The 25,826-nt window shown below is 38.3% G+C and overlaps 2 protein-coding genes across 3 annotated transcripts; both read right to left on the reverse strand.

Annotated features, from left to right (window-relative positions):
* Positions 1-401: 401 nt before the first annotated feature.
* LOC112150794 (flavin-containing monooxygenase 5) lies at positions 402-7,926 on the reverse strand. 2 transcript variants are annotated; one of them, XM_024279278.2, is made up of 11 exons: positions 7,776-7,926; positions 6,330-6,468; positions 4,381-4,569; positions 4,144-4,309; positions 3,924-4,066; positions 3,576-3,772; positions 3,140-3,275; positions 2,835-3,054; positions 2,644-2,716; positions 892-1,144; positions 402-792 (listed from the first exon to the last, which is right to left on the reverse strand). In XM_024279278.2, the coding sequence occupies exons 2-11, from the start codon at positions 6,459-6,461 to the stop codon at positions 643-645; spliced, it is 1,659 nt and encodes a 552-aa protein (XP_024135046.1). In that variant the 5' UTR covers positions 6,462-6,468; positions 7,776-7,926; the 3' UTR covers positions 402-642. The 2 variants fall into 2 exon arrangements, with proteins under 2 accessions (XP_024135046.1, XP_024135045.1); XM_024279277.2 differs by having other exon boundaries at positions 7,693-7,812.
* A 10,923-nt stretch (positions 7,927-18,849) lies between these two features.
* plpp6 (phospholipid phosphatase 6) lies at positions 18,850-25,376 on the reverse strand. The gene is made up of 2 exons (XM_024278753.2): positions 24,647-25,376; positions 18,850-22,210 (listed from the first exon to the last, which is right to left on the reverse strand). Exons 1-2 carry the CDS (start codon positions 25,125-25,127, stop codon positions 21,837-21,839), a joined length of 855 nt encoding a protein of 284 aa, XP_024134521.1. The 5' UTR covers positions 25,128-25,376; the 3' UTR covers positions 18,850-21,836.
* Between the last annotated feature and the right edge of the window lie 450 nt (positions 25,377-25,826).

Consider the following 25,826-nt stretch of genomic DNA (forward strand, 5'->3'; position numbering starts at 1 on the left):
AGATCTTTGACTTTTTTTTATTGCAAAAAGGATAAGTAGGCCCATAGCAATTATACAGTTTTAATTATACTTGTCTTGACTTTGGATGCTGGTAAACCATAGGGGAGGCAAAACACGTGCACAGCATTAAGAGGTAGCCATGGTGCAAAATATAGAGTGGTAGTATTGCTCGGTCCTCACCCTGCCCGACAACGTGAGACACTGAACCCCACATCACTCCTGGTGGTTATAGGTTGGCTCCAGTGTTAGGCAGTGGAGCCACGATCAGTGGGTGAATGTGTGTGTACATAAGTGAATGGGTCAGTGACTGTACAGTACTTTGGGTCTTCCAAGAAGATAGTGAAGTGATTTATAAATATACACCATTTACCATCAGAGATCAAGAAATTGATACAAATGGATCTGAAGAATTTAAAAACTTTAATCAATTGAGTTAATTTCTGGTAAACAAATGGATGTTTTGATACATACTAATTGGCTCTGTGTGTTCAAGCTGCCTTGCTTTGTCTCCTTGTTTGAACTTCCTCTACAAAAACTGCACAAAAAGTATGGATTCTGATGTTATGTAGTGTCTTTGGTTAAAAATAGTTCAGAAACAATAAATATGGTCATGTGTACTAAGAAAATGGACTCCTGGTTTGTTCAAACAACTTGAGGACGGAACTTGGACAGCAGGGTGGGGATGGTGTTTGGATGGTGAGCTTGAATGTAGTACAGAGCAGATCCTCCAGCAATGGCTACCAAGCTCAGCTTGAACAGGAACTTTTTAGATGAGCTCCGATTCACCTCCAACTGCGGATGAAGAATAGAACAGATAATTCTTAGAACACATCTTCTAGTTTGTTCTTTAAACCCATAGAGGATTTAAATAAAAAAAATCTCCTTTTGTACCTTTCTTGTTTTCATTGGCTGGTACATGCGGTCAAACTGGGTGAAGATTGCCTTGCGAGCTCCATCCCATTTTCCTGGCCCAAACAGTCGATACTGATAAGCAGTGACAGGCCCCCAGAAAACCCTCCTAAACAAGGGGAAGTCCGTCAAGAAGAGCCAGAAGAGACTTGGTCGCACTCCAATGTCCTTTGCCAAGTCGTCCATGTACTCAACAAAGTCCACCTGAATTGGTGTCAGTTTGGACGTGATGTAGCTGCAAAAGAAATAAAAAAACATTAAGTCACACTAGTGTATAAATCACATCAACAACATTTCAGTAATTGCTTGAATAGTTTACACCTGCACTTGTACCTTTCTATAAAGTTAACTTTGAAAGTTTAAGATTGAATATTTCTTCCACCCAAGGATAAGTATCTCAAAGTTTGCTTCCACATGACTACCTCCAGTCAACTTTTCTAAATTGCTTCTCCATCCAGCAAAAATAACGTAGTTAGTATTTTGTACTTTCTGTAATTCCAACCATTGTTTAATACTCCAATCTGTGATTAATTTCATGTATTACCAGGGGCATCTACAGCAAGTCTTGACTGACTACATCAAAATAATGTATTGAACAGTTAGTGATTTCACTAGCTTTAAAAGCTTTGTGTTATTTTTGGGGTCCACTGAATCGTTGATTGATTAGATCAATGATTATTATTAAATCATTTTCAAAGCTTTAATTTTAGCCATGTTTTGTGAAAATTGTTTAAAAAAAGGTTGGAGTTAGCCCAATTTTTGTAGTTGATGCCTGCATGTCTTACATTGAAACAGCTGCGTTTTGCTGATCTGACTCAATGCATAGCTATGGCGTCTGCGCAGACAGGTCTCTGTCTATAGGAACGGATAGGCAAGGGCCAATCCAGTAATATATATCAAAGCTCAAGACGCTGCTTTTGAAATGCCCGACTGCGGGGCTGTCGGCGCAGCTGAGGGTTTGCAGGTCAGAAGTGGGCCCGTGTCTGGGAGTGGTAAAAAGCCACTAGCGTCATAGCTAACATATTAAACACACAATTCAGAGTGAAATGTTCATTGTAACTCCATCACCGAGACGGAGTTTGCTGTTTATAATGCCAGTTGCACTCAACCTCTGTTCCCTAACTTCCAAGTCTAATGGGAAGATGTGTAAGGTATTAGATTTTTGACAACTGAAGTTACAGAATCAAAGATGGGCGGGGCTTTTATACTGGAGCTGAAGAAAAAGATAACGAGGAACTTTTGGGACTTACACCAGTTTATCAGTCACAAAATTCAATTGCAATACATTGTTTCAACCTGTAGGGGGCAGTACATAGATGGTTTTTGACTATATTTTCATGACTTAAACAAGTTTATTTTAATTTGTCAAAAATTTGGCAACAACCAACAGACAGCCCCTTTAAAGTCCCATTTATTGAGGTCAACAGCCAAAAACAGTTGATTAAGTGTTTGGCTTCCCTGTAAACATTCTCTTCCCAAAGAACTTACCCTACTTTCATTTTGAGTTTGTTGGTTACTGTATGTTTTTGAGTCTGCCGACATTATCTAAGCCTTTTAAAAAGTCAGGACAGAGTTTTCAATAGAAATGTCTATGTCTATGTCATGTCTCTATCACACCAGTTTCACGCAGAAATATAAAGTTAAAATACTTCACTGATATTTTACATGCTAATCAGTGTAAAATACAAGAGTAAGGCAAAGATATATATTTTTTAAATTCTATACTTCTCATACTTTTTCTCAATGTTTCTGGTGTCCTTCTCGACAGCCTTGATCATGGCCTGGTTTGATGGCAACTTCTTGTGTCCTGAGGGGCCAAAGACAAAAAAGCTGACATGGAGCAAACAAGCCCACGTGAATTAGTGGCACAAGTTATTGTTTGCAGTTGTAGCACAACTGTGATCTTTCCTCATCCGCAGGCTCACCTTTGAAGACACGTGCAACATAGCGGGCCTGCATTTCGGCCTGTGGCATGATGGCACCATCCGAATGAATGAAACCCACAATGGCCAGAGTGGGATGATCCAGGTTTGGAGCAAAGACATGCTTGTACAGACCCACACGGTGGCCAGACTTATACAAAGCATTTTTTGGTAAGTAGGGAAAATCGTAATTATAACCTGTAGCAAACACAATGGTGTCCACCTGCAAAAAATAAACACATTTTTTGATTTCATCTTGACGTTATCAGGAAGGTCAAATGATATCATGCAAACAGATGTTTTCTGACATTTTGCACAGAGCTGCCATCTTCAAACACCACCGTGGAGCCATGGATTGACTTGATGTTTGGTTTGACTATAACTCCTCCTGACAGGATCTTAAAAGGCAGGTCATCATTGATGACGGGGATCTGGCTGAAAAGCCTGTTTGACCGACAAGAAGATGGAGAAGACAAAGTCACATATGACCTGAATCCATTACAATTAAAACGTGGGTTTCCACGTGCAACACTCTTGTTTTCAAGTGTTGAACTTGTAACTATTCAAGGACTTGGACTTGGTAAATAGTTTGCAACCATCAAGCCATTATATTTAAGATCCTGTTAGTTTTTAGGACACAAATGGTTTCCACTTTTTAAATAGTATCAATTGTAAGGTTGTGATAATTACATCTATGGCTTATGGAAGACAGAAAATCAATGAAATTGAAATTGTGTTTTCTACCTGTGTTTGGGTTTGAGACCATACATTGCATGGTCATACATAGAGTTGAGCTTTTTCTCCCCAAGCCAGTTGAGGAAACGCATAGGGAGCAGCTTGAACAGGACATGGACAAAGCGTGTGTTGAACTTGTCAACTGGCAGGCCATTGTCAGACACCTGTCTGATGACCCAGGCCCCACTGCGAGTGCTCAGGAATACCTGCATAGAGCCAGAAAGAGAAGAAGATCTGAAATGATAAAGGTCATTGCAGTGGTGCTTACATACGAGGATGGAAGAGATCGAGCGTCTATCATGAGAACGCAACATTGTAGAATAAAGAAAATTTCAACAATCACTTGGACTTTCCAACCTCTTCTGCAACTCTGCTGGACTCCACTGCAATGTCTCCTCCTGAATTCCCAATCCCAATGACCACCACTCTCTTCCCATACATGTCCTCTGGCCCCTTGTAGTCCCAGCTATGGAAGTATTTCCCTTCAAATGACTCAATTCCTGCAACACAACATAATAATGATGTTTTGTTTGATGATATCCAGCATTTGTAGTGTGACCTAAAGGTGTGTATGTACCTGGGAAGTCTTTGAGAGGCAAGTTAGGATAGTTGAAGTGACCAGAGCAGCATATGATTGCATCAAAGATGTGACTCTCCTCATTTCCATCTTTAGTCTCCACCACCACCTCCCACTGACCGGTGCGAGAGAAGTCTGGTCGCTGGGTAACTCTCCTCACCAAAGTCTGGGATCCAAAACCAGTCAGACTATCCACCCAAAACAATGACTATTCAACTACATATGATCTGTAGTTACCTGGAAGCGAATGCGCTGTAGCAGTTTAAAGTGCTCTGCATACATCCTGAAGTATTTCAGAATTTTAGAGTGGTGCATGTAGTTGGGATAATCAGCTGGGATGGGGAAGTCACTGTAGCACATCATCTCTTTCCAGATGTTGATTGTTAGGGAGCGATAGATGCTGGCTCGGTTTGGCTCCGATACTTCCTTTAAATGAGGTATTTGACAGGTTTGTTAAGTGGGTTGCACTTGCAAAACACTCTAACACAAACTGGTTTTATTGCTACTTCCAATCTTTTCAATCAATCACACAAATTTGCACACCAATGGTCGCTGAGGCGCTTGTGTTATGAAACCAACGCTAGGTTCACACTGGACGTTGTCTCCACTAAAAATAGACTAGATGCCGAAACGATCCACTACACTGTGGATCGCAGCTGTGGAGGGTCGTGGTTCTCTGCGCCTGGTGTGAACCACACCAAGGGCGTCTAATGGAAGCGAACGCTTCGTCCAGTGTGAACCAGGTATTAATCTGAAGCCTCGCGCCATGCAGCGATCGATCTACGTCAATTCTGGCAGGAAGTAACATCACGATACATGAGAAAATCCGGTTTATTTTCAAAATGTTACCAATTTTTCACAATAAAACACAGCGATAGACAAATGCGATCATGTTTGTGTATCTAAACAGACTGTAGAGATGAAAATAAACACAAAATCCCAACACGCACACACACGCACCCCCACACAAAACACAGACAGACAAACACACACACAGAGATCGTAGTGCGGCGACCCCGGAGTGGGGCGGGACTGGGTTTTTGGTGTAAAAACACAACAAGAGAGAGAGCAGTTCTTCTTAGCAGAAACAAGGGGTAATGTTTTTAGGTTACTAACATGCCCATGATGTAAAAACAACAAAAATAAACGCTCTAGCAGAAGGGCCTGTCAACTGTCGCAGAAAAATAAGCGTCTGGTGTGAACTGCAGGAGAGAGCGGATGCCGCATGCACCTCACTCCGCGCCGCTTCCACGTCCAGTGTGAACCAGGCGTAAGACAACTAAGATGTCTCACCCAAGGGCACTTCAACGTGTGACCCTGGTAGGCAGGAACTACCAACCTTGAGTTAAAAGACGTTAGCCCTGTCTTTAAAGTCCTTCTCTGATCATCTTTTGATCTATTGTCAAATCGTTTCCAGTGGTCTTTTAATTATGATTATGCTATTTCTATCGAAAATCTGAAAACCTATGTTGTTTTTTTAGCACAGTTTTTGCAGAGCAGCAGGAGTTCATAAGAAATTGTGGCCGGGACTGTTGCTGAGGAGTAAGCCTTCCCCCATTTCCCATGATCCCTTTGTTTATACCCTTTGCCGCTAACTTCCAGGACCTGACACACCCAACCTAACATTACGGGTGCAACAAATATTGTATACCTGTATAGCGCCTTTCTACCTTCCTAGAAGGCCCAAAGCACTTTACAGTCACAAACCCATTCACACACACATTCACACATTGGTGGTGGCTCTGCTGTCGAGCACTGGCACCAACCTTCAACCAGAGGCAATTTGGGGTTTGATGTCTTGCCCAAGGACACATGGGCGTCAAATGAACCCGCAATCAGGGGACAACTGCCCTACCACTGCACCATGACCGCCCCAAACAAAAACAACAAGCAATACTGGAGGTATCCAGCTATACAGTTTTGAGCCTGATGCTAGCTCGGAACCAGGAAAACGAATATATGGATCAGTTTGTTGAAAGGGGGATGCATAAAAATTGGAGCTGAATTTATATGTCCTCCATCATTAGAAAAATGCCAGAAGGACATGGCAAAAACACCAAAAACACGATTCTCAGTGGTCTTTAAGTCATAACCATTCAATGATGATCACAATGGAATAAAACCACTTTGTTACATGTCAGGTAGAAAAACAGACTTAGTAGGAATTTTCAAGAGTAAAAGCTTGCCTTAAACTTCCAAAGTCCACCCATGTCGTCACTGCTTTCAAAGCAGGTTGGCTCCAAGCCCTCATCCAGACAAGCCTTTATGCAGGTCAGACCTGAGGGGCCAGCCCCGATCACTGCCACTGTGCGCACCATGATGCAGCTGAAAGAGGAAAGAAATGAACTACTACCTTTCATGTTTATATTGGGAAGCAGAAAGGTTCTCTCTTAAAAGAGCTGGTAGGTTTTTCTAACCTTAACATTCAAAGTGTGACATTTTAAATTTTCATACTTCATCCGTTAGTGAAAATATAAAACTTTATTCAGACTATGCTGTATACAATCTCATGCTGATGTTGGGCCCAAATGCAATCTAAAGCCTGAAAATATAGCAAAAAGAAAAATAGCAGCAGTCTAATGCTGATGTTTTCTCAAAGAAAAAGACTTTAATAGACTTTCTCTTTTTCCTTCACATAGGTTAAAGGGTTAAGCACAAACTGCTCTGGAGCCTTTATGTAAGCAGACAAGACTTGCATTGTCTAACCTTTTCTATGCATTATTGTTGGTCCGGCAATATAAGTACAAAGCTGCATTGATTGCCACTGCACTCATTAGCAATGCACTACTTTGGAGCCTTTGAAAAGTGTTGCTTAAGTATTGCAAGAAAAGTTCCTTTTTAGATAGTTTGTCAAGTATCTTCATGTTTTGAAAGAACAAAAAAACTGTACTTGCAGCATTCATGCACTGAACTTAACATGGATTTAAGGTTTATTCTGAAGTAGAACAGGGAGCTGTGGAGTGCTTGCCCTGCTTGCAGCTTCTGTCCCAAAGCAGTTCCTCGAACTCGTAAGAAGGTGAAAGGTAAGGTCGCAGTGAAACTTTGGAATGACCTTATGGATGCAGTTTACTCAGTCGAATGTATGGGGACATCTGGATATGTGATTAAGCTTCTTTTGTATAAATTACAATTGTTTTGACGGTTACAGTTTCAAGATGTTATTCAATGTTTTGTCTTTAGGACTGAGATAAACATTTCAAGAAAGACAAAATTATTACACAATAATTCTGCTTGTCTGACATTGATGTTTCCATTATTACAATACTTGTAAATATTTCATTATAGTTTTTTCTTTTTCCCAGTGAGCTAAATTTTGCTAAATCTTTTCCGAAAAAGAAAAAAAACTGCATGGAAACATCTTACATTGAGATTTATAAGTGAAAATGCAATTCAATTCAGAATAAAATTGTTCATTTAAACATGAAACATTGCAAAGTGTGAATATTAAGGGAAAAAACTCACAGTTAGGTGATAAATCAGCAAAAATTCATGGCAATATTTGAAAAACATAAGTTTTTACTTTAAATATCAAACAAAAAAATGACTTACCATTAAAAATTATGAGCTCATAGTAACAAAAAAGTTATATGTGCAGTACAGTGTGACAGCTGAAGTAATCCAGTCTCTCCTACCTTGTGTGATGGCTAGTTTATGTCTGGAGAAAAGGACGACAGTCATCAGAGTCCTGGCTTTTATACTGAGACAGGAACCCATGCAGGCGGGCTTTTGCTCCTCACACAGACATGAGGCTGTAAACATTCAGACTGCCAATCAACCAGTTCATTAGAAACTAAATTACAGCTCAGCATAGATCTATGCAGGTTTTTTCTTCTTTGAAGTGAATAGTTAATATTTTATAACAGGTTTAATCCTGCACAGTGGGGGTGGCCTTTCTTCGCCTGCATAGCTGTTCTTGTAAACTCTCTGAACTCTTGTGCAGAAACCCAAGAAGCTGATTGGACTGTTTTGTTCTTCCTGTAGTTATTTTGTAAGGGGGTTAAGAAATGCATGGAGATGTATTTTTTACGTTAAAAACAAAACATCTTTCTTGTATGAAATAAAAGAGTAATATGCATCACATACTATTTTAATATGCATTATTTCCCCCAAATGTACTACTGTTTTAGCATGTTCTCTTCAATAGTGACATAGGGGGTTTTACTGAATTTCGTGTATTAGTTACGAAAGAATGCGCCCCAACACTGCGTGTTTGCTTAAAGCTAGAGCTGTAACTTTAGCAGGAGGTTCGTTTGTGTGCTCAGACAGGACAGACCAGATGGCTGAACTCAGTTGTGACATGTCTTTTATTACAACTGTGTGCTATAAATGCTTCTGCTGCATTTAGGCAATAAGATGAGATGCTGCAAGTACACGGATGATTCTATTCCTTCTAAAGAAAGTCAGGGGAAATCTGAAAATCTGTGGCTATCGTTACCTGTAGATTCAATCATTCTGATGAGTGTTCTCTTCAAAGCACAATGAGCTTGATGAATTCATATGAGGAGTGACCTCCAACTCACAGGACCTAAAAGTGTATTGGGGTACAGCACTCTCTGTAAATAAAAAAGGGGAAATTAATTTTAGATCTTTCAAGTTTTATCGACTATCTCCTTGTTGCTGAATAAATAATGTACTTTAATTTGTAAAATATCTTCTTCCTGCCTTGGTCTAACATCATCGCATTGCATTATCATCTTCAATGCTTTCATTAAGATGAAATGTTTTTGGGGTTACGCAAAGTAAATGGATTTTTTTTATCTTTCTTTTTCAGTTTCTAGTGGGACAAGGTTGAACAGTTTGAGATCTGCCCTATTACCCTCCACTGAACGGTATAAAGTGCACACATCACCTCACCTGTCCTCTTTCAGGGCTCATCTGTCCATCAAAGTCCTTATCAGTGAGCCCAGAAACCCGGAGAGTTAGGCTGATTTTACATTACAAACCAGCATGGAGTTTATTATCAAGCCAGTGGGAGGAGTACAGTAAGAAACAGAGATATGAGGATGGCCAAGGAGGTGTGAGATAATGCCATAAGGAAAAATTCATCAAGGTCAGAAAGGTAATACGTGAGGAGCAGGTCAGACTTTGGTCAGCCTGATGGAAATTTCCACTGGTGTCTCTGGCATTTAGACTGAAGCTGGTGTTCTGCAGCGCACAAACAGAACAGGGCAGAGCAGCAGGCTGTGCTTTGTTCAATGACTCTTACATGAGATTGTTTGATAAATAAAACACACACATTTTGATTGTTTGAACCCTTTGGATCCTAAGAATGAGTTTAAGATGAGAAATGTTTGCAAAAACACTTATGTAAAAATGTGTTCAAAATGTAAAACTAAAAAATATATATTAACTTTAAAAGATTTTTTCGTTTTATTCTTCTTATTTTTAGTGCTTTATTTAAAAAAAACAACTAAAATTTGTGACATTTTTAGAAAATACAGGTTTCCTCTGCTCAGAGTCCATTGTTAAAGTTGGACAGTAATTATGCAGCTTTGATAGACCTTTCATCTTAATTCTCATGCTGAGAAGCCCCCATGGTACAACCACAACATGTCATGATTGACTTGTTTTCTGGGTTAGAGGTCCTTTGACTATTTGGAATCAATATACACGTAACAGTGCACAGACTTGAATGCAAAGGTGCACATTTTGTTGCAGGTTTCCTGTCTTTAAAAAGTAAACAAACACACTGTCTATCTTATTTCCTTTTCATTTTATCTGCAGCAATTTAGCATTTATGGTTTTACCTCAGAACTCATAACTGCCAGATTAACAACATTTTAAATGCATTTGCAAATACACTGTAAAATTACAATCATGTCTCAGATTTTATTTACAATTTGACAGATGCTGAAAAATAGCCTTTGGATAATGAATTCACCCCTTTATCACCGTGGTTATAAGGGGGTGTTTGATACTCAATGTGCCCCCCCTTTATCAATTTATATTCAACTTGTGTGACAGAGCATTACACAGCGTATTAGGGCAAGTTTACAAACATTTTGTTTATTTTATTTATTACATGTAACAGAGCCCACATTCAACAGAGAAGATATTCTTGATTTTTTGATTTCCAAAGAACATTTCCAAGATTACTGTAAGTGATTTAGGTCTTTCTGATCACTGCTGTGTTTTCTTTGAGAGCAGAATTCCAGGACACACACATGCTTTGAGGGAGGAGATCACAAAATGGTAGACAACTGAAAATACTGGTTAGATGTTCAACCAGATTTTCTCTCTAATACCTCCCCTCTCATAGGATTCAGTCAAAGAACTTGTCAAAAGCATTAATCCCAGTATGGTGAATATCACAGATAGTTTTGCTCCCCATAAGTTGAAGGTGATCTCTGTAGGAAAAATATCTCCATGGAGAAATTCCATTCTCATAAAGAATGGAAAAAGAGATTGTCGGATATCTGAACGCAGATGGAGAAAGACTAAACCAAAGGTTGATATTGACTTATATAATGGGAAATTGTACTTTGTATAATTTACAACTGAGCAATGCAAGTAAGCCCTATTTTTCTGACATCATCACCAAAAACTCTTATGATGCTCGGGCCTTATTCACTACAGTCGGCAGGTTTTTGTCCCTGTAAGTGAAATCTGGAATACAAATAAACTTGCCTTGCCTACAACTTTAAATCTCGTAAATGTATAGAAAAAAGTAATAACTGTAAAATTACGAGAAAAATTGATATTTTTACTACTTAAAAAGTTACAAGCTAAATTTATTATTTTTTCTCTTAATGTACATGTTTTAAAGTGGTAAATTTACAAGAAAAAAAACTGTAATATTACTTTTTTAGGGTGGCCTTAATATACTGTCATGCATCTTGCAAAAGACAAAAATAAAAATAAACTAATATTTTTTTAACAACATAGCTTAAACAACAAATGGAAATAATGTCAAACAAATTAGTTTAGGCATGTAGCAGCAAAAATTCAGACTTGTTCACCCTGACAGCTTGCTTCCAATCAATCTGCTGTTGATCTGTCATAGTTGTGTTGCTTACCTGTCATCCTTGGCCAGTTTGGCTGTTCTCCTGGTGTCCTTTCTGCACTGTTTTATGTGTTTTTTTTCTGGTACCTTTGTAGAGGAAGAGTTTATCGCATCCTTTTTATTTTGTTGTAAGTCATGTCTGACTCACTGTTTTGGCTTTCCAATACTTTATTTTCTCAAAGACAGAATTTAAAAAAAGAAAAGTTTAGACTGGAACTAAAAGTCTAAATCTTCTTAAAATATGTCAAGATTATGATTTTAATTTCAGACTGCAGAGAAAAGGAAAATTCTGACTTACATGAATTATATTTTTTTTACTTTGTTCTCAGAAGTCTGAACTATTCCTGACCTATGTAGATTTAAATTTAATTTACTTCTTATTGTCAGAATTAGAGGTCTTTGCAACATCTCTACATAATAAATGCATTTAGCAGCTGACATGTGACAATATACTTACCGTCACGTCATATTAATATTAATATTTGACCATATTTATATTTGACAATATCAATATTTGACAATAGGTGATTGTTCAGTGTGTTTGTTCACAGTACTAGTTGACAGTACTGATCAGGGTTTTCCATCATGAATGTTTGAGAGCAAAGGTCCTTCTTTTCATCTTCCTGCATTACTGAGAATCAGGTCTGTGATATAATAAGGGTAAGGAGTCACCTAATTAAATAATTTAAGATTTTTTTATTTACCTTTTTTTAAAAAAAATAAAATTTTTAGACAGGCAGCCTTGCATCATATCATCAACCATATTCTAACCATGATACAGTTTAGATGTGGCAATATTGTCATGTGGAGTAAATATTTCAATGTTTAAGACTGAAGGAGCAACAAATGTTGAGCAATAGAAATATGATTAAACATATTCCACTCAGTGTTGATCTTTTTCACTTTGACTGTTAAATATTACATCACTTAGATTATGTAACAGCTTTGCTGCAGTTTTAGCTCAACTTCCTGTCCCAGCTTCAGAACTTCCTGTTTCAACCAGCTCTGCATGTTTAGTTCTACACAAGTAAAATCATTGCTCTAATCTGTGCATTCTCTCTCCTGCTTAGACAGCTGTTTCTGTCTGTGACATTGCCACATTGGCCTGCATTGAGTCTCCAGCTCTGGTTTCTTCTGCCTGACTTGATATCTACTCTAACTTGATAACTGGATTCACTGAAACATGTCTATGTTCTGCTGCAGTCCAGTATGGGAGGAGTAGTACGGGTGAGACCAGTTAATTCTGGTGAGCATTTCGTCTCAGTTCAGCCTCATTTCCACTGAGCGGTTTGTTTTCACGACTCATGCGTAGTGTAGACCGGTAGCATGTTGTTGCGTCATTGTAGTGAGATGACTAGAAAAGCAACAACAATGGTGGTCATCCAGCAGCTTGTCTTTTTCTTACTTTACTTTTTGTACATTGTGTTTAACAGGAAATTAATGTTGTTGAAAGAAGATTGCAGACGGCTACAAAGAATACCGCCGTAAAGAGGAAAATGGAAGTGCTAGCTTAGCGCTATATTGGTGCTATCTAACCCAACCATCAACCCCAACCATCAAATTCTATTTTTCTATGGACCTACAATGGATGAAGGCCCTCAAGAGGTACGGGTCGGAACTTTTTATTGGGTCCATTTTACAATGCAAACGCTCAAAATACAGGGTCGAACTGAACTGAACAAGGCTTATGATTATGCCATAGACCTCATACATGGAGCGTCCCACCTCTAGGAAGAAAAAATATATTGTTGAGCAGGAGGTAGAAACAAATACACCGTTGGATGCATCATCAGTAGAGGCGAGGAGTGAGCTGGAATTTTCTTTGTGGAGATAAAGGCTACAGAGCCGTGTCCCTGCATCGATCAAGAAGTTCTTAACCAAATATACAGTTACAAATTGCTCCTCCCTGCTTTTAATGTCCTCTGTTTTTGTTTAATTTTCAGGGCACCAGTATTTTCACCTAACTTTGCAATGCACGTTACCTGGTCCAAATCACATACTGTAAAAAGCAGCTTTTAACTCATCTTCTAGCCATTAATAATACCTGGTTATGCCGTTTATTAGGCACCACATTATCATAGTTGGACAGTAGTTGGCTTATCATTAAAAATGACTTACCTTGAACCTCCACAGTCCATTAATATCATCAGTGCACTCAGAGCAGGTTGGCACCAAGCCTGATCCAGATAAACCTTTACCTGAAGGGCCAGCCCCATCAATCACTGCTACTGTATGTAAAGTGATGGAGCTGAAAGAAGATTCATTGCACTGATCTACCTCCATGACATACATTCTATGAGGCTGCTTCTCATGCTACACTGATGAAAAGGATTTTATTTTTTAAAAAGAAAAGCTTAGACCAACAAGAATCCCTATTGTGTAGAGATTAAACTCTTTATAAATAAATTCTTTACTCCACATCAAACTATCCTAGTGGTTCCACTCAGACCATAACTCGTATGAAGTCAGCTTCTCTGATAAAGCCACTCATCAAAAGGTTTCAAAGACTTTTAAAGAATACAAGTTCAACTTTGCACAATCTGTCTCGACAACTAACAACAGATTACTTTTGCTGTGTAATCATTTAATAGTTCAGCCATTGCATGCATTTCATCCCAAGTTATCGTTTCACAATCTCGGGTTCTGTCATAAAAGCTTTTTAGTTCCTAGAAACACACGACGGTGCAAAGGTTCCTCGATAGAATTTCAAAAAACTTTCCACATTTGTGTTGCTTTATAAAGAAAATGATCCCATCCATGAAAAACAGTAAAAACTACTTTTGGAAAAACTGGATTACATGAATTCCTTTGTTAAAAGTGCAAAATATTTGAAGGCATTCATCCATTACCCTAACTCGTGCTATCCCCTCTGAGTCACAGGGTTGCTGGAGCCTGTCCCAGTTACTGCTGGCTAAAAGCAGGATACATCCTGGACAGGTTTCCAGTCTGTAGAGCAAACAGTCTTTCCAACACACACACCTACTAACGCTTTAGGATAGCCAAACAACCTATGAGGCTTTTTTTTTTTTATTTGGACTGTGGGAGAAACCCAAACCAATTCAATAAGAACAACACTTATGTGGGTTTAGAAATCGCTTCTTTCCTTGAATGTCCACGTGGGCTGAACTTCTGTTACTTATTTCCTCGGCTTGCGAGCTTTGAAATTCATTCATCTTCTATTCCTGGTTACAGTGTTCTTTTGAGGGTCACAGGGGTCACTGGATCCCATCCCAGCTATTGATGAGAAAGAAAATGCTTTTTTTAAAGATCAATAATAAGATAAAACCCCCTGTTATTCTGGCCTGATCCTTAATATAAATGGTTTGAAATGCGAACCCAAACCTTTTTCTACTTGACTTCACTTCTGTGTCCTAATTTGAGAGAGTGGACAATGGCAAGTGAATGACATTAAAGTCCCCCTCTGATGAGTTTTTAACATGTATGTGTGGCATTTTTCATATGAAAGACAACAAATGTAATTTACGCTAGATTTACTATAGCGAGACTCCGAGGAGGGATCAGGGACGGAGCTGCTCCCCTCAATTCCAAAAGTCACGCCAGATTTTTGAAACAGAGGCTTCAGATCTACATGAAAAATTGCTTTTTAAAGACATTTATGTTGTGGGATTTTGGTTACCGAAAAAATCATAATCACAATCAAAACACTACTGGGAATGTTTTCTTAAAATAAAATGTAACATAAAAATGAAAAAAGGTAATGAGACTTTAAAGTAAATTAAGAAATTCAAGTCACCAAGATATTTTTTCAAAAATTAAGATTATTTTGCAGTTAAAAAACTATGTTGTTGAAATTTTTTCAAATGTAACACAGGTTTTTTTCATGAAACCAGGTGTTTTACTTAAGATTAATTTTACTTAAGATTTAGTTTTTGCAGATTGAATACATACGCAGTGATGTTTTTCCCTCACAAAATCTGACAAGCACTTTTTCAAATGTAGTTGTTGATTTTCTGTTCATATATTAGTGCTGTTCCTTAAAACTTTGTCTTAGAAAGAGGCATTTGTTAAAGTCATATCACAGTCAAACAGGAACTCGTCAGCCTGTATAGAACACACAGAGACACACATAAAACAACAACAAAAACTCTCTTTGAGAATGGCTATTGTAACGGACAATCACAAAGTAGTTCAACTCTTGCAGAAACAAGACTGACATTAGATTCTGCAGGTCAGAGAGAGTTTGGATTCCACCTTCAATAAAAGCTACAAATGGATCAATGCAGGAACAGGTGAGACGTGCAGATGCACAGATGTGTTTTTGCCCTGGAGATCAAAGAGGAGCTTAATTTGACAAGGAAGGTTCTGCTTTACTACTGAAGCCTTTTTATGTACTTGCGGTTTTAGAAATACTTCTAATGCCTAATTAGTGTCAATAAAACTTGAAGACATAACGATGCACTCACTTGATAGTAAAGCAAGACGAGACAGGTTTATTTGCACTCTGAAAGTCTGACTCAAGCTGATTCAAAGGGTTTTATAGAAGAAAGACCAATTGAAAGCACAATAGGAAAACCATTAAACAGTAAAGATGTACTTAAAACAGTAAAATAACGAGGAATAAAAAAAAAAGCAGCAAAGAAGAATGCAGATAAAAAACTTTCACTTGTTGTTGACTAATCTTAAAGTTTGTACCCAAGACTTGAACTCTGTCTGATCGATGTTATCAGGACTATTGCTCTAGATTACATAAAAGTGAAATACTGCTTCATTGTGTTTTCCTGACCAGGACTAGATCAGATTAGGACAGATTAGGATTATTAGGTCCAACAGATGCAAAATGTTTGCATTTTGTAACATACTTGTAGAAGTTCTTATAGATTTTACTGTCGAGACTTGATTCTTTCGAGGAAACCTCACATACCGCTGTCAGGTGTGCAGCTGAGGCATGCCTTGAGGCAGAAGAGCAGCTTTATCAGCTGTTTACATTTCAGCAGAATACTTTCATGCACATTATATCTAGTTACTCCAGTGATGTGGGCTGGGACTTGCTTCAGGGTCGGGCACGGGGCTCCTGTTAAGTCTTGTCACAGGCAGAAATTGTATATAATCCATGCATGAATATGTGTTAAACTCTGAACCAGAACTACTTTTTTCTCTCAGTGTTCTTTCACTCAGATTAATAAGGCAGTTTTTTTCTCTGCAAAAATTATCCAAATGCGAGCAAAAAAAAAGAAGGAAAAACCTGCAATTTCCTCATTTTGAAGAAGGGGTGTATAAAGACAATTTTCATTTTTTCATGCATGCAAATTCATTGCACTTAAAAGAGTTCTAAGGGTGATGCAACCTGAAGTTCTTGATTTTGTAGCAAAAAAAAAAAAAAAAAAAACAAGCGATTGGCAATAATTTTAAAAATAATAGTTTTCCTTTGTTTACTCAAAATGTAATTGAACATATTCAGCGTTTCCTTTTTTATCTCATGAGGACCCTGGAGACCAGGCCAGGATTTAGCCAGCCCCACTATGGGTGCAGGTAAAATATCGGGTGGGTGTGATGAGAGCAGTAGCAGACAAAAACATGGGGCGTCCTGCAGCAGTTCTATTATTATTATTATTTTAATCCCGGGTTAAAATGTTAATGGAAAAACTTTTTCAATGGTCCACTTTTAGACAGCATCAATGTCAGGAATCCAAATGTTTTGATAAGCATCTAAAAACTGATGGCGACGTCCGTATTTAACTCTTATACAAATAGCAAATAAACTGATTCTGATTCTGTATTGAAATAAAAATTGTGACTAAATTTGCTTCATTTCACTGGAAAGGACGTTCTATGACCAATTCCATTGGTGACATCACACTTGGTCAGTCCAATTCTCATGGGTCTGGGTCCCTACGTTAACCAGCCGCCCGGTGGAAAGTGTAGCGAGCTAACAAGCTGCCTGGCGGACAGCTTGGCGAGTTAGCGAGCTCCGCTACCCAGCAAGCCTGACTACTGAGGCAAACACAGGTGGGGCCACCATGGAACCCGCGGACAAACGCACCTGCGGCCCACCAATTCAGCCCCAAGGTAAACCGTATAGGACCCACACTAAAATGTTTTCTGGGATGTTTGGCAGTTGAAGCCACATCCTTTCACCATTTTGACAAAGACCGCTGAGGATTTCAAGCTTTGAATCATCGATCATTATTACATTCTTCCAGTCTTCCATAGTCCGGGGGAATGTTTAATGACCCATGAAAGCCTGTTCAGGCTTGCTGCAGCTCCGCCTGTCAGTCCTGCAGCTCAAAGTCTTCTCGTCACATTTTCAGCGACTAAGCTGTCCGTGAAGCTTTTGATCTGTAAGCTGCCTAACTTGCAGGTTTTAACTTGTCCTGTGATTTTACTTGTGACTTGGTCTGTCAGACCTCTTACTGTTTGAGTCACTTTCAGTTTTTAAGCAACGGATAAAAGAAACTGTTCTAACACGGATTTTAGAATAGAAGGAAATGCTTAGATGTTCATGCAGGATACATAAAGGGTGAGACTGAGTGACCACAGAGTATCATGAAGGAGCCTGATGAAGGTTTTGGGGCTCTGTGGGACTTGTATCTCCCTTTAGTATTTTGTCAGTTTGGCAATGCACAGTGTGCTGGTGATGTTATTCGAGGGAGTAGAGGGCAACTGATGACTTTTTCAGCAGATCTGGAACCCTCTGCAGGGCCTTCTTCAGCTGACCAAGCAGCGAACCACATAGACACGCAGTACATCACTACTGGTTCTACTGTGACTCGATAGAAGGACACCAGATGGTTTCTCCAAAGTATTTGTAGGATATGGAGTAACTGCTGCGCCTTTACGACCAGCGCTAATGTATTGGCAGCCCAGGTAAGACCCTCGAAGATGGCAGTCCACATTATTGATGACACACGGATTATTGGTGGACTTGATTCGTTGATTTTGACTTCCTTTGCAGGTTTTCTGTAAGATACATATATTTCAAGTACAAATTGTCTCTTTTATTGTTTTTACCCTTTTTTATTTTATTTTTTTTAATTAAGACACTGCTTTCAGTAGAAAGATAATGTTTAAGCTCATGCAAATTTGATACCACTGTGATGGAGTATTAGGGTCACCAAAAAATAAATAAATATATACTTTTTTTTTCACGATTGTTCATGATTTTTATACTCGTGAATTTACTAGTTTACTGGATTAAAAGACGTAAATTTACAAAAAAAGAATCATGAATTTGGCCTGACTTTTAAAGTCACAAATATCCAACTTTTTTTCAGAATTTCACAGTTACAACCTTTTTTCTTGTAAATTTATGAGATTATAAGTCCTAATTTAAAAAAAAGGGATTTCTTTGTTTGTAAACTGGCCCTAATAATCCATCGTAGTACCACAATGACTTCTAAACAAATTTTTAAATAAGATCCTGTAGAAATTACTTTAAGACTTCATTGTTGCACATAAACAGATTTAAATTGTTTAATTGTTGAAGGGTAATCTTGTGTTCTGAATATACAGAATTTGTCAGTTTCAAGTGAAATTCTTTTGTTTAGTAACCATCTTGCCGTCAAAAACCGACTTTTTTGGCATTTCAAGTTATTCCTTGAATTTCTAACTATTTTGAACTGAAAACTGTGTACTTGGATATTTGGGATGTTCTTAAATGTTTCACTTGTAGTCTAATCATTTTTTTTAATCTACTAAAAAGTTGCATTTCCTGTAATCGTGTTAAAACAGAAGCTTGAGACTCATGAAAGAAGTCGGGTTTATTCCCATTTTAATAAGAAAAGACCACAATTGAAATCAGATAACATCTGACAGCAGCTTTAAACCCATCTATACGGCACAGAAGTCACATCACCATGTAAATAGATTCTCTAGATGTGAGAATTTCCAACAATGATACCGCCACAATAAACAGTAATATCTATCACACATAGCAGGCATATTATTCAGTGTAGTTTGATGCTGGTCTGAAGTGCAAAACAGAATGAGGTCAACAACTTTCTTACATATGATGTGCAAAAACACACAAAGATCCACTTTAATACTTTAACTATTTCATTTGATTTTTGAAGCTTTTATTAAAAAAAATAACGACAATCAAAATCAAATTTCATAACAAATATGTTCATAAACTCTATCTTCCATCCTATTGTTGTTTATTTATTTATTTTTCATTAACAAAAAAATGTGAAGTGAAAAACTTCTCATAAAGTGGGAAGAGCTGCAGTGAATTATTGCAGAAAGAGGACCCAGAATGATTAAACAATCAGAGATTACATCCGTTTACTCCACATTTGTGACTCTGATTCAATCAATTCACACCAAACAAATGTGAATCTTGATGAAAGCAAAGCAGGTGAAACAAAAACATTCATGCTAAACATTCTTTTGGTCAAAGCAAGTGGAAAAATTAAAAATAAGTAAACTGACAAATGCTCAAGCTGACAATGCAGGTAAGATTCTGCCTATGCACGACGCTGAATCATAAAAATATGCTTTAAGCTGTCCTTAAAACTTCAATTAAAATTGTGTTTTATCGTCACTATAAATTAAGTTTTTCTCTACATAAAATCTTACAAAATGCACTATGGGCAGCAGCTGGAATGACTTCAACCAATAATTCCAATTTACATGCACATCCAAAAATGCCTCTTTTTCTTAAATAACCAGCTTGCAGGTCGACTTTTGTTCCAGAACAAAACAACGTGACCCTTTTGGCAGCATGTCAGACTATTGCACAGTGAAATCAGTGAACTCATAGGCTGTGAGTGAGGAACCATTACATTCACTTGAACACAGTGTCAGCGAAGCATTTCTTCCTGCACAATGTGACACTAATGTGTAAAATGCACCTCTTAAGGCTGAAGCTGCGTCCATTTTTGATAATAAGTGTAAACATAAGAAATATCTACAGGTTCCTCGGGAATGATTGTTCTGGAATGACGTAAGATTCCGATCAGATGTCGTGACTCAGATTGACTGACGGACTTTTAGAAGCGAGCAGTCACACTGGCACCATCAGCTCTATTGCAATAGTTTTTTTTAAGAATTTCACCTTTTCTATACAGTGTAAACTCTATTCTATTATACACAAATAAGAAAACTGATGAGAATAGTGTTGAAACTGTTATTTTCTGTTTTCTCTTTTTTTGGAATCAGATTTTTTTTTAACAGAGAAAAACATTTATCCATGCAAAATACATCTATCTTGCTTTATGAAAGGCTAAAGCAGCACATCTGTGGCTCCTGGTGTCATTTTTTATGGTTATCTATCATGAAATCAGCTAGTCTCAAGGTTTCATGGCTCCCTTTGTTGATTTTTTTTCTATTATTTTATGTTTTTGCCCCCAAAAAATAGAAATAAGTTCCATACTGGCCAGAAAAAAAGAATAAATTCATGTATAAAAAAATGCAGACATTTCTGTGTAGCGCACAGTCCTCAAGGATAAGAACTGCTGAGGAAGACGTAAAGACGTTACACAAGACTGCATGCGCTTTGAGTCTGATCTGAGACCGTCTGATGTTCCTGCACTGTTGCTAGTTTTACCCGAGTTGTAAAGTCTTCAGTGGAGTGTTGTAAATAACAGCTGTTGTGCACATTTACAACACAGTGCCAAAAAAACTTGTAGTTTCTGCCTGCAAACGGTCAGCATGCAAACATCTAAAAGCTTCAGCAGAGCACTTACTGTAATATTAAAGATGCAAAGTAAATGTATTTTACAGAAAGTGACAACCTACATTTGAGATTCCACTCAGGAATTTAGATTTAATGTTGTTTCTAAAAAACATATCCACATACTGCGATGTCTGTCCTCAATATTTAAGAACATTTTGGGTTGAAACTTTTCAGAGAAAAAAAAATAAATCATTTTAGTTTATGGAATTTATCTGAGGTGATTTATAACCACTTATAGTTTGATAATAAGCAAAAAAGGATGGACAGTAAAAACTGTAAATCTGGATTCTGAATGAGATAAGCTTTGATTTACATACAATGGCATCCAAGCACTCCTGATGGTTTCTGCATCACTTCTAGGCTTTCCTCCTGATACTTCATTTAAAGTGACAGGCAGCACGATTTAAATGCAGCTGCATTTAAATCGCTTTTTTCTAGGACATAGTTTCGGTAGAGCTGCAAGAGTTAATTCCATATTCACTTCTGAACTCTTGGCATGGAGCAACCCCACCCCCCCTTCCCCTCACTATTGTGGAGCAGGGAGATAGAGACCCTCCCAGCACATTTTCTACAACACAAACAAGCTTTCAAAGTGCATTTTTCCTTCTGTTCCTGATTCACCACAATTTGAATAAATAAATATTCAGAAATGCTATTTTATGTGAAATTGTTCTCATATATGCTCTCCATCATCATATAAAATGACAAAGCATCATGTTAAAAACACTTTTTTCTTAATGGGTCTTTAAAGACTAAAATAAACTTTGTTTTGCGCCACTGGATCAGAATGGAGCAGCTGCAGTTGTAGAAGGGTTGGAAACAAGGTCTAAAAGGATTTTATTTGATTAAAATTCAGCTCAAATTTTTATTGAATCAAAATGAGAGAAGAACTGATTATCTAACTGCTGCAATTTGCTTAGAAATCTCAGATTGTGATATTTTTGTATGCAAAAAAGATGATGCCGTTCAAGTGAGAAAGAAGTAAACTGTGTTTAAGAAGAATGTCTGAATGTAAAGAAGAGAAAGGTGGTGGAAGTGAAGCTCTTTCTGCAGTGCTCAGTTTAAAACGGTTTGTCCCAGCAGCTCTTGTAGAGTTTGAGTCGACAACCACAGCATCTCCACTATGTTGTACTGGAAATAGCCCATCCAGAAGCCAAACAGCACGTCGGTGACGTGGTGGCGGCCCAGCAGCACACGGCTCATCCCCACCAGCAGCACCCAGACAAGGACGAGGACCCTCAGCGGCGCCGCCAGCACAAGGTGGACCAGCAGGAAGCGGCCGCACATGGCGGCGCGCGTTGCGTGGCCAGAGGGGAAGGAGAAACGGTCCACGGAGTAGGTGGCAAACATGTCCATTCGGTTATGGGCCGGGCGGCGTCGGCGCACCACGGCCTTAACGATGCCGACCAGGATGAGGTCCAGCAGGAGTCCTGCAGGTGATGAAGGTGAAAAAGAGGAGTTAGAGTAGATGGTGACAAAGCAACAAAAACGTTACAGCCTCAAGAACACAGGCAAGAAAAAAAAATCAGACAATTTAAGAAATCTTTGCTTTGGCGCCATCTAGTGGATAAATCAGGAAAGGCAAAAAGCTTCACATTTCATCCTATTTAGCCACACTAAAACTATAACACCGGTGTTCTCATTTTATGAAACTGTAAATGGATTATCTTAGATCAGCTGTGTCAAACTGAAGATGATATTCTGTTGGTTTTGCAAAAAAAAAAAAAACAACAACCTTTCTGCATCTAAATATCTCGATAAGGTCACTAAGATGCTAAATACCACATTAAAAAAACATGTCTGCCTAAAGTTTAACACCCGTTTCCTAGAGTAATCCTTCTGCAGCTAAAAACAATAAAAACAGCACTTTGAAATACATTTCATTAAAGTATCTCAACTTTTTAGGTGTAGTCTAGAACCTTTGGTGGGGAGACTTTTTTTTTTAAAAACTGAAAAGCTGATCCCATCAGTGTCCTGTAAGCCCTCACACTATCAGGCGACATCAGGGCACACATTTAAATCAATACAAATAATGCGATCATAGTCCATCCCTCTGTTTGCTTCCAGCTCTGTGGAGTTAACTGCATGTTCCACTGAGCAGGGTGCTCTGAACAAACCACCAAGTTTCTGTAGTTTCAAAGAGACAACCAGTAAAGAAGAGTTTGAGGGGCAACAACAACAAATCAACAGAACAGAATGAAGTGGTGAGATTTCTGTTGAAAGTTTGCAACCATAAAACCTCTTATGCCTAAAAGGATTGTTAAAGCTATCCAAACGACACACAGAGAGAGTAAAAAAAAGCAACAACAACAACAATACAAACAATGTCATGTCATGATCAAAAATAAATCCATTCATCTTCTGAATCCCATACGAGGTTGCTGGAGCCTATCCCAACTACTGCTGAAGATCTGTACTCGATCACATTCGCATCTCGGGACAATTTATAGAGACCCCAATTAACCGTTGAAGCATGTGTTTGGGCTGTGGGAGGAAGCTGGAGCGCCCGGAGAAAACAAGCAAACTCTACACAGAAAGGTCCCTGCAGCTGCGATTGGAACCAGGGCCTTCCTCCTATTTTATTTATTTACTTATAATCTATATATACATCTAATGATTGTAGGTAAAATTCTGAGTGAGTGGAAATATGAGGTCCACAGAATGATGGGGAAAAAAACTACACGAAACAGTTGAAGTATGTCTTGTTATTACATTCAGAATTAATCTGGAATTTAATAATGATGCTATATTTATCAAACATACAGTCTTGTTTTTTTTGTAACTTGTTCTAAAAGCATTGAGTCTCCAAGTTTGGATATCTGTGACTTATGTAAACTACACTTGTGCTTTCTTTTAAGGGGAAAAATCTGATAGTTACTGGAAGAAGTAAAAAATATATTTAGCTTAATAACTCACAAAAGTGTGGAGGGTTTTTTGTTTTGTTTTGTTTTTTACCAGTTTTAATGAGTGAACTTCCGGTAAGATGACTATCAGGCATCTCCAAATATGGCCCTCATTCAAATTTCTCCAGGCTGGCGGGGTTTCTGTCATAGAATCAACCATATTCGACCCCCAACACTTTTAATCGATTCTTGATGGGGATTGGCTAAATTCCGTTATGGGCTGTTGTAAACTTGTGGCAACACTGTTACAGGAACCTTCTATGAAAATGTCTAGATTATTTCTAAAAATGTTGACTATAATGAAATGAACACATGTTTCTCTGAGAAAAAACAACAACAATGTGTTCTACTGCATCATACAACTATCTGTGTTGTTTTCCTGTTCACATGATTTACATTTAGCAGTTTACAGTGAGTATTTAATACATTAAAATGTATTAAAATTGTTAACATTTTTAACAGATAAGAAATCATCTATATTTATTTTGAAAAATTCACAGTAATTTGGGTAAAAATATATGTTTTAGTCATATTTCTGCTCCATGCGAAGAAATAAAAGTATACAATTGCAAAAATAAATTCCATTAGTTTACACTAAATGCTTTATAATTGCAAAACAATGATAAAGTAATTATTTTTTACTCGTTCCTTTCGTCCTGCTTCTTCTTTCATTTAGTTTCTGTGGTTTCTAGCTACTTATGCTTCCCTGAAATACGTTCTACAGTAATTCTAGAGTCAAAGCATAATCATTGGGAAATAATTGTAACTCTATCTGTCGACTTCTTTTATTTTGGTGGGGTCTTTGCAAATGTACTTCCTTCCACTTGTTACTAGCTGATCTACCTTTTGAAAACAGGTTAGTTTCACATTATTGGAGGGTGGGAGAAGTTACTCCAGTAGGCTTGGTGTTTGCGCATCACACGTGAGGAATAAACATACATTTTTGTTTGTTTGCTTGTTTACCTATGAGAAGGTTTAGCATGACTTCTTGTCCTGCAGCACTGTCACTCTTGTACAGACAGTATACGGTTCCCGCCAGCCATGGAATGCCGTGTCCCGAGACCTCAATCAGTTTCATGAGGGGTCGCACACTCCCCCAGGACGAGTCCTCCCAGGCGCACACCCCCAAACTCTTGGACATCCACAGGTCGATGGCGAGCAGGGAGCTGAGCGCGACGCGGATGAGGGAAGGGTTGAGCCGTATGCCGTCCTCCTCAGGTGCCCCCATGCCGCTCCCGGAGGCCGTGGAGGAGTTGGAGCCACGGCGCCGAGTGGGACTTTCCGACGCTCGGAGGCGTGCGGTGGTCGGGTCAGAGCCCTGCCGCGGGAGGTGGAGCGGGGAGGACCGGTTCAGCGGTTTCGTCAGCGACATGAACTCAAAGGAGGTGCCGTGCACCGGGCTTCCTCCGCCGCGAGCGGGGTTTTTTGCTTTGGGAGAAGGCATTTTATCGTTTATCTACCGTTCTTGTGTAAAAAATATACGATGAATCCACAATGGTGGTTATTTTGCAGATGGAGGAGCAAGTTGTTTCTAATTTAGTTCATCTGTTGATCAATTAACTCGCCCTACTACACAGGAACGCCGCCATGTTTGTTTTTCTGATCGCAAAGAACCTTGGGAAAATGCGTTAAAGTTACAGCGGAAATTACGTATGAGACGTAATTTCTTCATTTTTGTTTTAATTAAATTTTGCGTTGATATTTATGAATTCTAACTTCCAACTTACATTTCTGCATAACTATATTTATATATAAATAAATGTGCATATATTTATAAAACGCAATAATTCCCCTCACACTATCGTAAATAACTATTACGTATTTTTAGGATCAAAAAATCGATTTTATAACACTGAAATACTACGTTTATTTTTTTCACATAACATTTTAAATGTGCTCTTATCTGACTGGTTGCTGCTAGACGTGATGTTTGTTGTGTTTCTTTTCGCAAAGAATCTTGGGAAATGCGTTTAAAATTGAGAACAACTTATTAGATATAATTCGTATATTTTAAAATATATATTTCTGAGCGTATACAACTAAAATAGTGTGGTTTTTGTTTTGTTTACTTTTCCATTTCCATTTAAAATGTGCTCTAATCTGATTGGTTGCGTAAAAACGTAGGGTTTGCCCCGCCTCGTGG

This window comes from Oryzias melastigma, linkage group LG4 (genome assembly GCF_002922805.2).
Source record: "Oryzias melastigma strain HK-1 linkage group LG4, ASM292280v2, whole genome shotgun sequence".
Lineage (NCBI taxonomy): Eukaryota > Metazoa > Chordata > Actinopteri > Beloniformes > Adrianichthyidae > Oryzias > Oryzias melastigma.